Raw genomic sequence first — 12,552 nt, 5'->3', positions numbered from 1 at the left:
ATGAAGTGAAAAATATATTTTCACCCGTTAGGGTACATCTTTCTTCTGCACTTTATTGACATCTATTTTTTAACGCTAGAAATTGTGAAAATCTCACTTTATTTTGTATTTGTTTTCTTAATAGTAGTTTGTGTTTGTATTGTTCTAGAAGAATTTTTTTCCCCCTTTGTTTTGTCATCCTGCACGGCATGGTGGCCCAGTGGTTGACGCTGTCGCCTCACAGCAAGAAGGGCCTGGGTTTGATCCCCGGGGTTGTCCAACCTTGGGTGTCATCCCAGGTCGTCCTCTGTGTGGCGTTTGCATGTTCTCCCCATGTCTGTGGTGGGTTTTCTCCGGGTGCTCCAGTTTCCTCCCACCATCAGAAAGACATGCATGTTAGGGTTACTACTCCTGTCTGTGCCCCTGACCGAGGCATGGCAAGACGAACTGGAGTTGGTCCCCGGGTGCTGCACGGCGGCTGGCCACTGCTCCTAGCTACACAGCTAGGATGGGTTAAATGCAGAGCAGAATTTCCCCACAGGGATTACTAAAATATGTCAAAATAAAAATACACTACACTAACAAATGTCCACTGAATGGGAGTGAGATTGAGAGAAGATTGAATGATTTTTCAACCACCAAACTGAAACTAGCCAATAGCATATCGATACACACATTCTTCTAAAAATGCCCAACTGTCATTGGCTGTCAGTCTCCCTCCACTCACTAAATCCCACGCGACCGTTTCATTTGGTTAGATGCCAAATTGTGTAAATCTGTGGTTGATCTGAATGCTCTTTAATGGGATCTATGCTAATCCATAAATCTGCTTATTTTCTCTGTCGCTTTAATCCGCATTGGTCAGTGTGATGTTGCGCTAGAAGTTGTATTGTATGTGCTCGCTTGCAGGGGGTTTGTGATGGTTAATCTTGGAGCTGAGCTGCAGTCTCGACACCCCTTAGCGCAACACGGTGAACAAACTAATTCAGTTGAGCGTGAACTGTAGTGATGGTACGTTAAAACTCATGTTAAGACCAACAGTTGCACTCTTTCAGAGTTTTCTTACACAAGATGAGGCCTGCATGTGGTCGTGAGATGCGTTAAATTGTAACAAAATTTGGATGGCAGTTTAGCTTTGCACTGGTCCTGTAAACTGTGCCCACGGCAGTCTGACATTTTTATCCCACCAAGAAGACCTTCTTCCTTTTTTTTCCCCCAGATTGTTACTCATTTATAGTTGTGATACTCGTTTTCGGTTGGATGTGGTCACTGCCCTGTTTGAATTGAAGTCATTTTGATGCTTCTGCGCTGAACTTTTGTCTGCTTATTCTTACCCCCCCACCACACACACACACCTCCACCTCTACGACCCCCCTCACACACACACACCTCCACGACCCCCCCCCCCACACACACACACACACTTGTAGCTCAAAGGGCAGGTGTTTGTTTTTCTCAACCACAAGATTGCTGTCATTTTTGAGATGGCGATGTCAGCAACAACCAAAACGGCAAGATCTACTTTCTAGCCTGACGTGTTCTTCATTATGTGCGAGGGGCCCAGACACCCCCCACACACGCATCCCCCTCCCCTTCCCCTTCCCCTCAGTGAGGGTAACAGGTAAAACCTGCCCAGTTAGGTTCCACATGCGGCGCAGCAAGCAACACCGTTTACAATGGCCGGAGCAGCACTTTCAGTTGGCAAGTTTCTTTTAAATGTTGATCGTAATGTGAAGTCTGATCAGCTGTGTCAGATAACATGGTTTCTGTTCATACGCTTGACCTGAGCCTCACTTCACCATCCATCTGTAATTTACTAGCCATGATAACTTGTAGCTGTAGGCTTTTGTTTTGGGGCGATCTTAAGAGCATTCATTTGACTGCATATAGCCCAGTATTTTTTAAGGTGACCTACAGTACAATATTTTACCTCAATTTTTGATTTTTTTTTTAAAGATGGCCTACAGTACAATATTTTACCTCCAATTTTTTGATTTTTTAAAGATGGCCTACAGTACAATATTTTACCTCAATTTTAAAAATTTAAACAAGATGGTCTGCAGTACAATATTTTACCTCCAATTTTTTGATTTTTTAAAGATGGCCTACAGTACAATATTTTACCTCAATTTTTTTGATTTTTCTAAAGATGGCCTACAGTACAATATTTTACCTCAATTTTAAAAATTTAAACAAGATGGTCTGCAGTACAATATTTTACCTCCAATTTTTTGATTTTCTAAAGATGGCCTACAGTACAATATTTTACCTCAATTTTAAAAATTTAAACAAGATGGTCTGCAGTACAATATTTTACCTCAATTTTTTGATTTTTTTAAAAGATGGCCTACAGTACAATATTTTACCTCCTATTTTTTAAAGATGGCCTACAGTACAATATTTTACCTCAATTTTTTGATTTTTTTTTCTAAAGATGGCCTACAGTACAATATTTTACCTCAATTTTAAAAATTTAAACAAGATGGCCTACAGTATAATATTTTACCTCAATTTTTTAAAATTTAAACAAGATGGCCTGCAGTACGATATTTTACCCCAATTTTTTTTGTGAAACTGTTTTTCAGGTCAGATATTATTCAGCTTTTCAGATGAGGAGCACTGAGGCTTGTCCAGAGATGTGTTGCTCATTGTCTAGACTGGTTTTTGTTTTCAAACGGAGTCACGGATCCTCGCCCAAGTGTCCGATGTTACAATTCAGATGATCCCAATCTGTTTTTCCTCCTCAGACATTTTGGGTGCGGTGATTTTTAAGATCACAATAAGCGGTTTCCTACCGAGGGGCTGAAACCGACTTGCGCAACAAACTTGATGAAGGACTTTTTATAAGTATTATTGTATGAGGCACTGTGTCACCATTGCAGTGGTGAAAATTTGTCTATTTGGTTTGACAGCCGAGCATGAGTAAGTGCAATGCTTTCAGGATGGTTTATTCTTTCTGAACAGGATTCTGGATTCCTTTGGTTTTTTTCCCCCTTGCATATTATTGACTGCACTGTTAAATATGTGGCTGGCGGGTGGCATTCTTTTGTCTACCACTGTTTGTTTATCCAGATTGTTTTGAGATGCATTCTTTTGAATCTGCAAATACCATTTTGTGTTATGGCTCATTTTGGCCTACTTGACTCAGTTGGGTGCACTAAGCCATATTAGACTAGATAAAATAAGTGTCGCAGTTTCCGAAAACATCTGAAAGCTGGACACTATCTGAATAGAGTCGTTGTGATAAACCACACCTATTGGTTTTTCTGCTAATCGGCTGACGGTCAAACTTTCCAAACAGCTTTGCTTCTGTTTTTTTTTTTTTTTTAATGGAGGCCCAACACTGTGGTCAAGGCATCGATTGTCATAGCTTTGTAGTTATAGCGAGGAATGAATAGATGCTAGCTTTTGCTTTTGTGGGTGTTGGCTGCCTGGCCGGGATGCCGGCCGCCAGTGTAACAATGGGCCCCTTCATGATAACAGAGTCGCCACTGATTTCTTGCCCGCAGCCTGTGATTAATATTATCAGCCTGCCCCCACCGGAGAGAAACCCGCAGGACCGCTGCATAGTCCTGTTGCATTTGTTTCTTGGGAGGGGTTACTTTCACTCTTGGTGGGACTTGACTTGGGCAGTATTCCCTAAACAGCCAGTTACCTATGGCTCTCTTTTTTTTTTCTCTCTCTAATTTGGTTTCTCTGTGTAGGTAGAAATGGGGGCCATCTCTCCCATGCACACTTCACCCTTCTCTCTCTCTCTCGCTCGCTCGCTCTCTTGCACTCTCTCTCTCTCTCTCTCTCTCTCTCTGAACTAGTTATTCATCCACTGTGTGAGTCAGGGAGGGTGGGGACTTGGAGGACTGCTGTACCAGTCACACTTTGTCAGTTTTCTCTCTATCCCTCTCCCCATCTCTCTCTCTCTCTCTGTTTCTGTTCTTTGCTGCTGCTGTCCTGGCCTTTTGTCAGCTCTGTAGTTTTTCGGAGAGCTTTGCCCCGCTGTGAACCGGGTCTCCCGACTCCCTGCTGGCTGTAGATGATTTTGATGATTGGGAGGGAAACGAATCAGTTGGCAACAAGGTAAGTCTCTGTGCTGTGGAGGGTTGAACTCCGGAAACTAACTCTGGCCCTCTCGGTGTGTCTGGCTTTTTTTTTTTGGACTTCTGCTTTTACTCACAGGAAAGTTTCTCTTCCTCTCTGGCCTACAGGTGTATGACAAGATAATTTGGGGTTGTAACGTTTTTTTTTTGTTTTTTTTTAGAAGTTTCTTCTTGGCAGTATTCTGTTTTTCTGAAAGCGAGTCCCTCGCCGTTTTGTTTGTCTACTGGGTTTATGTCTGCTGTGCTCTGCCAGTGGATTTTCCTCTCTTAACATCTCTGCTCCAGTTTGTTCATAATTAACTCCCAACGTCGTGAGCTCCTTTTTTCCACCCCTATGATTCATTCACCAAGCTCTCATGGCAAACACAACCCCCCGCCTTCCACCCAACGGTCTCCTGTCATGGTTTCCTGGAGACGGAGCTGTAGGGTTGGCCCGGGATGGTATGCCAAGAGGTGTTTGTACTCCGTTTAATGCGGGTACAGTCGCAGCAGCTTTAGATCATGTTGAGAGCAGCGAGTGGTGTCTGTACAAGTTGGAAACGCTCATTAGCCCAGCCCACAACAGCTTTTTTTTTTTCTAGTGTAAGTGAGAGAAGTAGTAGTCATGTGTGTTGACTGTTGTCATGTGCCTCCAACAATATTGCTTCAGTGTCATTGTTTAAACTGATGGCGGCACAGTGACCCTCTTGACCTTCCCCCTCCCCCCCCTCTTCACCGTAATGAGAAGTTCCCTCATGACCGGTCGGTCGGCTTGACAGAACTACTCCTGTCGACGCTGACTTGGCAGCCGCTGTGCAAGGACAAAAGGTTTGCAAGGGCATCTTGACACTACAGGAGACTTTTTGCAACAGCGTCACTTAAGCCTTCTTAATGATTTGGAGGTTAGATGAAGGTTTTTGTGATGTCATTTATTTGAGCTGGCAGACGGAAGCAAAATGTACAAGATTGTGCAGCCAAATCGGTAGTGAAAGGTGTTAACCAGTCCCTCCAAAGTTCCCCGGCTTTATTGAAATGGATTTCCTTTTTATTTTCCTGTAACTGCTCCCTCTTCTTGGTGCCTTGGGATAGGGAACTATTGTTTCATTCCTTGGTGTAGGCTTGTCACGGTCACAAGACCTTCCACCTGACTTGCACATTCTCACACATGCCCTCACTTATTGGTAGGACTGTATCTGAACAAGGCAATAAAAATACCCATAAGTCTTATTTCATAGAACAAAGTTTAATATCTGGACTAGAGAAGGGCATGTTTTTGCTAGAAAATCCCGCTTTGCATTCTTATGTCTGCAAAGGTTAAATTTTAGTCATGCTCAGATTAAATCAGTTCAACATTCCTTTCATAAATAGGCTCAAAAATTAAAGATTTAAAACGCCAGAGATAAGTTGCATGAATTCAGGATGGGTTTTGTCTTTGACTTCTCCTTTTTGTTCCGTCTCGAACTTGGGTGAATGAATGAACCTGCCCGACCATGTGTCTTAACCCCCCTCAGCCTGTTCCCCTTCTTCTCAGGACAAGATGGAGGTGATTGGTATCTGACCCAGCACCTTTTTAATGTGCTGTCAACACACACACGATGCTCATGTTGACATGTGAGGTGCACCTGGCCATACACCTCATCACCTGCTTCCAAAATAATGCCGCCTTTTTGTCGTGCAAGAGTTTTCTAAAATGCCCTGTATTTTATCATTATTTTTTTTTTACTTCATCTGTCGAAACAGCATGACCAGCCACGCAATCGGTGAGTCACTTTAGATCTGCTAATTCAAGTCCTGTACACCTGAATCTGTTGAACTTTAGCCCACATACGGGTGGCTGTGAGGGAATTATGTGAAATAGGCCGACACAGACATCGGCTTTGGAATTCCACCTCAAACAAATGACATTTTAACAAGAGGTTCAACCAAATATTCCTCGTGGGTGACGTCGCCTCACTGTCCCCTTCCTGGGATGAGAAGACCCATTTTTTGGCTTCTCGACAAGTTAGGAGTTGTTTTTTTGGGGGGGGGGTGCGTTTCCGACCTATTTTAAGTTAAATATCTAAAGAGAGCAAGGGATGGTCAGAATAATCTGCATTTCAGGTCTGAAACAACTTGTCCACGTTTGCTGCTGCACATGATGTACAAGTTGTGCTTTTAGGAAGTACTGTAGAATAATGGACAGGTCCACAAGTTGTATAACTTAATTTTGCGAGGTGCCACTCAATGTTACCTTACCCTCATGTACTCATCCCTTATGGGATTTCCAAAGTTCCCTTGGTGACAAATACTGTTTGACATGTCTGGATAATTAAAATCCCAGTTTTGTTTGTTAAATTATAGGCTGTGAGAATAAACATCGACGTCAAGAAACTCAAACCTGAGGAATAGTTTAGTGAAATGTGTTTGAACAGTCGTCCTTTTAAAGGATCTCTTGGCCATCTCCTTTTCATGGAAAGGATTCCTGTCGATGCTTTGTCTTTATGTACTTTCTTTTTTTGTCCTGTTCTACAGCGAGTATCTGACCCTTCTCCTGCATGCCAGCATTCGGTGGTATTGGCTTTTAATTTTGTTGGCTTAGGGAGGGTTTGTCTATGGATCTTGGGCAGGGAAAAGTCCAGGATTGCAGATTGCATATTGAACAATGGATCCCTATTGCTCCAGAGTGGCGCGTAGGGCACACCCTGCGAGTCCCATAACATTATGGTTATGCCTTTGTCAAGACTTGAAAATAACCCAGCCTTGAACCGCAGTAATCCTCCCCCATACATATCCACTCCTGTACCCACGTTAATCAGCAGTGATGGACTGTTTTGTTGCCATACTTATATTTAAGCTAATAAGATGCACCTTGCTGTGTTTAGTCTTGCAATGAACACGGCCAACATATATTTAAATGTTGAGTGGGGCATAGTTGCAGGTTTCTCATTTCAAAAGTTAAAAACACAGCCTTAAAAAAACTAAAGACCAGAAACCCCCCCTGTTTTTATTAGGCCTTTTAGCTCTTTTGGGACCATTTGCTGATAGACTAGTATATAATGTTTTGGCCTGGGTCTTGTAGTTGATTGTTCCACTTCAGAGACGGCAGAGTCCTGCCTGGCCTCCGTGGGCAGGCGGATTCCCTTCCATCTGTCTGTAGCACCACCCCAAACAGTGTCAGGCCATGTCGGGTGAGTGGCTGGAGCCGAGGCAAAGCATTCTGGGAGTTTGTTGGGAGTGTTTGTCTGGACAGAGATGAACTGTCCGATCCCTCAACTCTTGCAGTTTTTTTTTCTACCAATAATTACATCTTAAATTGTGCTGAATCAGGAAATGGCAAAATGTGTCTCAGTGAAGGCGTTCTTTTGTCCCTGATCACCAGTGAGACGTAGGCTCCTAACGGTGCAATATTTGAATTTTGTTATCAGTGATTTCTTGCATGATGCCCCTTGCAAAATGACCCTCATGGCAGTATTGCATATTGTCTAATTTTTGCTCTTGATGTTGTTTTCCAGTACCCTAGGACAGTGAGTCTGTGGAGAAGTTCTCCTGTCTTTTTGTTGAATACGTAAGCACAGAGAATGTCTCACACCTTACCTTTTTGATGTAACGCAGAAGTCTCCTTAGGCAGGAAAATGCACACATTCCCCCATTCCCATGTTAACTTTATGACTTTAATTGCAGTCGATTTTCCATTTGAATATGGAAGACACGAGCCCGAGTGCGTCTTGATTTCTGAAGATCAAGGGATGGATCACAAATGTGGTCTTTTTTTTCCCCCCTCCCCTCCTGGGCCTCGGGATTTGCTGCATAATACTGAACTTATTTGTTTTTCCACAGGTAATTTGGTGAAAAATACCAGAAGGCCACAATGTTCCACGAGATCGGCTCCCATGTCATGGATATCTATGAGTTCCTCCTGGCGGGAATAGGTGGGTCTTGTCTCACAATTTTGACATCTCAAGTTGGATGCAAATAAGCACTTACCTTTTTTGTTTCATCCAACTTTGTTGTTTTATCACCAGTGAATTTTGGCTGATAATTTTCTCTTTTCTTTCAGACCCGCGGGTGAAACCCTATCTGCTGATGCAGAGTCCAGTGTCCATGACCGCAATACTGCTGTGCTACCTGTTCTTTGTACTGTACCTCGGCCCTCGAATCATGGCAAACCGCAAACCCTTCCAGTTAAAGGAAGCCATGATTGTCTACAACTTTGCCCTTGTGGCATTGTCAACATTCATCGTCTATGAGGTACGAGACCGGCATTGAAGTTCTTGACAATCCGGAAGTATTCCGGTAACTGTTTGTCTATTTGCAGCTGTTTGTGATTGACTTGGATAAGGACTTGATTTGAGATTTTAACACTATATGCTTCTGCGTCAACAGAGCTTAGTCGAAAACAAAAGGCCAACACCACAGTTTTCTATTTCTGGGGCATCCAGGTAGTGCGGCGGTCTATTCCGTTGCCTACCAACACAGGGATCGCCAGTTCGAATCCCCGTGTTGCATCTAGCTTGGTCAGGTGTCACTACAGACACAATTGGCCATGTTTGCGGGTGGGAAGCCGGATGTGGGTATGTGTCCTGGCCGCTGCACTAACACCTCCTCTAGTCGGTTAGGGCACCTGTTCAGGGGGGAGGGGGAACTTAGGGGGGGGGGGGATAGCGTGATCCTCCCATGCACTATGTCCCCCAGGTGAAACTCCTCACTGTCAGGTGAAAAGAAGTGGCTGGCGACTCCACATGTATCGGAGGAGGCATGTGGTAGTCTGCAGCCCTCCCTGGCTCGGCAGAGGTGGTGAAGCAGCGACCAGGACGGCTTGGAGAATAGGGTAATTGGCCAAGTACAATTGGGGGGGGGGGATCCAAAAAATTAGAAATTTGTTTTTTCTTACCAATGACTGAAGATTGAAAGTCAACTCGGGTTTCCAGTGTTCCTTTGATTTGTGGTTTTATTTGTTTTAGTTCTTGATGTCTGGTTGGGTTACGACGTACACCTGGCGGTGTGATGCAGTAGATACTTCTGAAAGCCCTGAAGCACTACGAGTAAGACTTCTGATTTTGTTCAATGAGGTTTTGACCCATTTAATGTTGGACACCTATTTATGCCTTGTGCATGTATTTTCATATGGAAAAAAAGCTACAGATATGCAGTGATATTGACTTAACTGCTGTAGTTTGGTTAGCTGTTGATATTCTTCCTGTAATGATCATCGTTCCCATTTTTATTTTCTAGTTTTGCTGTTTTTTGTTTTTGTCCCTTTATTCCATTTCCTGTCCTTTTCCCTCTGTATCATAATGATTTGTTGCATCAAATCCGGTCAGTTTTGTGCAATCGTAACTGACCGACTCTGTATTTGCTCTGTTAGATGGTCCGAGTGGCTTGGCTATTCTGGTTCTCCAAAATAATTGAACTTATTGACACGGTAAGACCACCGGCCATTGTAAACTACCACCTTTTAGTGAATGAGTTTAAAATCTCAAAAGACAAGCTGACCTGTTTATTTTTGTCCCGTCTTGCTCAGATCTTCTTTGTTTTGAGGAAGAAGCATGGTCAGATCACCTTTCTTCACATTTTCCACCACTCCTTAATGCCTTGGACTTGGTGGTGGGGAGTTGGCTATGCTCCAGGTGAGTGCACACTAATTACAAATTACGTGTTTGTTTCCTATGGCATCCTGAGAAAAATGTTGTAACTAAAGTTGTCTGGCAGGGTAGAGTTCATATGATTGTACCTTTTAAGTCAACATTTCATTCTGTAGACCAAGACATCGACTTATGGTGTTGAATCAGATGCACCTAATGTTATCAGAGACCTTTTTTCCTTTTCTTTTTTTTTAATTGGGTCTTTTGGGAGGTTTGGTTGTGAATTCAGTATTTCATTATAAGAAAATGGAGGGGCGTTCGGGTGGTGTAGTGGTATATTCCATTGCCTACCAGCACAGGGATTGCTGGTTCAAATCCCTGTGTTACCTCCGGCTTGGTCGGGCGTACCTACAGACACAATTGACCGTGTCTGCGGCGGGTGGGAAGCTGGGTGTGGGTATGTGTCCTGGTTGCTGCACTAGCGCCTCCTCTGGTCGTTCGGGGGGAACTGGGGGGAATAGTGTGATCCTCCCACGCGCTACGTCCTCCTGGTGAAACTCCTCACTGTCAGGTGAAAAGAAGTGGCTGGTGACTCCACATGTATTGGAGAAGGCATGTGGTAGTCTGCAGCCCTCCCTGGATCGGCAGAGGGGGTGGAGCAGCGACCAGGACGGCTCGGAAGAGTGGGGTAATTGGCCAAGTACAATTTGGGGGGGGGGGGGGGGGTCAAAAAAGAATATGACTAAGGAGAACTGTTATTGAGTGGCCTTGATGGACATCAATCACCAGTATAACCTCCAAAACCTTTATCATGTTAAAAGAATTACAAGGGTGATTGATAGGCGTTTTGTGGTTTTTACCCCAGGTGGAATGGGATCGTTCCATGCCATGGTGAATTCCTCCGTCCACATCATCATGTACTTCTACTATGGTCTTGCTGCTGCTGGTCCACGCTTCCAGAAATTTCTGTGGTGGAAGAAATACATGACTGCCATTCAACTGGTATGTGGACAGTATCTCCAGTATATCTGTTACTGATCCTTGCTTTGAATTGAGGTATATTTATCCTTATTGCATGTGTACAATGATACAGTGCTGAACACATGATGTACAATAGACTACCACCATATACACAAAATACCTATTTGACTGATGGGTATTTTTCTTGGAAAATATATCAACATCCGTATAATTCTCTATAACTTGGTTGAAAACTAGATATGTCAATTTTGTGTAAAGATCTGCTTTTTAATGGAAAATGTTCTTTGTTAAATAGCAGTCTTCATGTGCTTGTTTTTTATCTTTCCCATTATGACAAATTCCTTGTGGGCAGACTCACTCAGCTGCCTGTAAAATATGAAAATGTAAAGATGTCAATATTTCCCTGCACCGCCCTTATGAGAAATGCCTTTTTTACTAATTGTTCATGGTCATTCAGAGATTTTTTTTGTTCTGTTCTTTGCGCCAACAGACCCAGTTTGTGCTGGTGTCTCTCCACGCCACCCAGTATTACTTCTTGGACAGCTGTGACTACCAGTTCCCGATGATCATCCACCTCATCTGGATGTACGGAACCTTCTTCTTTGTGCTTTTCTCCAACTTCTGGGTCCAGGCCTACGTCAAGGGGAAGCGGTTGCCGAAGCAGGACATCAAGCCAAGCCTGAACGGCGCTACCGTGTACTCCAACGGCAAGCACCACGAGAACGGCACCACCAACGGTATCAACCACGTCCCTGCCACCAATGGCTCCGCCCACCATGAAAACAGCACCGCCCACATGGGCAAAATGAAAAAGGCCTAGGGTCCCTTGAAGGAAATGCCCAAGATGTATGACCATGTGAACCTGCACAAACTACTACTATGGATTCCAAAGAATGTTTTGGCTGTGTTTCTTGTCCAGTTTTTAAGTCTTGTACACAAAACATGGGGAAATGGCGTGGTCAATGATTTCCACAGTTGGGGTCCCACATAACGGTCATTTTGGCACAGTTCTTGGGTTTAGTATCGGCAGAAGCCGTCGGAACACGATGTATGAAGAGAAGATGTTTTAATTATTTTTCACCATATGTTTATCTTCACTGATGTTGCCAACAGCCTCACTGTTAAGTATCACCATGGTTAGATACCATGTAAAAAACACCTCGCCTCTCACTACTCACCTGACCCCCTGTGGACAGAAGACTGTACAGTTTCTATCAAACTTGAATATGCCATCTTTTTTTTTTTTGTAAATAGTTTTACCACCCAAAAAAAAAAAACTAATGTTATTGGTATGCTTTAGACTTTCTAAATTTTGTTATACTATTTAAAATTAAAACTCCAATAAATTGAATTTTAAAGTACGTCATCTCACTCATTTCTGTTATGCTAACTTGCACAAAATGAAGGGGACTTGTTGCTTGCTACTTGTTTTACACACATTTAAAGATGATTTTGGACACGTGCTCACAGTGAAAGCTATTTCAATTGATGGTTGTTTAACTACCAACGTCTTGGCAAGATTCGGACGGAACAGAGGGTTTTCTATAAACTAAGTATGAATGTATTTGCACTGCTTGCCTGTACTGTTGTCTCAGTCATCTCAAGTATGTCAAGCATGTAGGAGACAACAAAGAGGCCCATTCTGCTGTTTTAGATATCTGAAGAACTGCAGAGCAAGCGCTTACCAGACCACATCAATGTCAGCCCTGCATGTAGGTGGATGGGAGGGGCTTGTTTGGAGTCAAATGGGGTTCAAGTTTCTCTGATTGCACAAAATATCTCTTAATATTTACTCAATACCTTGTATTATTTCAGTCAAGTAATTCACAATCTAATGTATTGTAGCCTCCTGACTGAAGTTATAGATGTGGAAACTGCAAGTTTCTACTGTAACATCCCCCCCAATCAAATTCTTTCCAAAGTGTCATTGAGGGCTATGGATATTGTGAATGGGAAGG

General features: G+C 43.2%; 1 protein-coding gene across 3 annotated transcripts; it reads left to right on the top strand.

The window, feature by feature from the left end:
* Positions 1-3,858: 3,858 nt before the first annotated feature.
* Positions 3,859-11,955, top strand: elovl1b (ELOVL fatty acid elongase 1b). 3 transcript variants are annotated; one of them, XM_056275880.1, is made up of 9 exons: positions 3,859-4,053; positions 7,544-7,596; positions 7,869-7,960; positions 8,089-8,279; positions 8,993-9,073; positions 9,397-9,453; positions 9,553-9,658; positions 10,479-10,615; positions 11,085-11,955. In XM_056275880.1, exons 3-9 carry the CDS (start codon positions 7,900-7,902, stop codon positions 11,412-11,414), a joined length of 963 nt encoding a protein of 320 aa, XP_056131855.1. In that variant the 5' UTR covers positions 3,859-4,053; positions 7,544-7,596; positions 7,869-7,899; the 3' UTR covers positions 11,415-11,955. The 3 variants fall into 3 exon arrangements, with proteins under 3 accessions (XP_056131855.1, XP_056131854.1, XP_056131853.1); XM_056275879.1 differs by lacking the exon at positions 7,544-7,596 and adding an exon at positions 5,584-5,812; XM_056275878.1 differs by lacking the exon at positions 7,544-7,596.
* The last annotated feature ends 597 nt before the right edge of the window (positions 11,956-12,552 follow it).

This window comes from Lampris incognitus, chromosome 3 (assembly GCF_029633865.1).
Source record: "Lampris incognitus isolate fLamInc1 chromosome 3, fLamInc1.hap2, whole genome shotgun sequence".
Lineage (NCBI taxonomy): Eukaryota > Metazoa > Chordata > Actinopteri > Lampriformes > Lampridae > Lampris > Lampris incognitus.
Note: the sequence above shows the minus strand (reverse complement) of the source record. Positions and strands in the feature narration are given on the sequence as shown.

Bases quoted from the DNA above. Each gene is read 5' to 3' on its own strand.
- elovl1b (XM_056275878.1), top strand. From the start codon at position 7,900: ATGTTCCACGAGATCGGCTCCCATGTCATGGATATCTATGAGTTCCTC. The intron at 7,961-8,088 runs GTGGGTCTTGTC...CTTTTCTTTCAG, and splicing joins GTTCCTCCTGGCGGGAATAG to ACCCGCGGGTGAAACCCTAT. The intron at 8,280-8,992 runs GTACGAGACCGG...TATTTGTTTTAG, and splicing joins CAACATTCATCGTCTATGAG to TTCTTGATGTCTGGTTGGGT.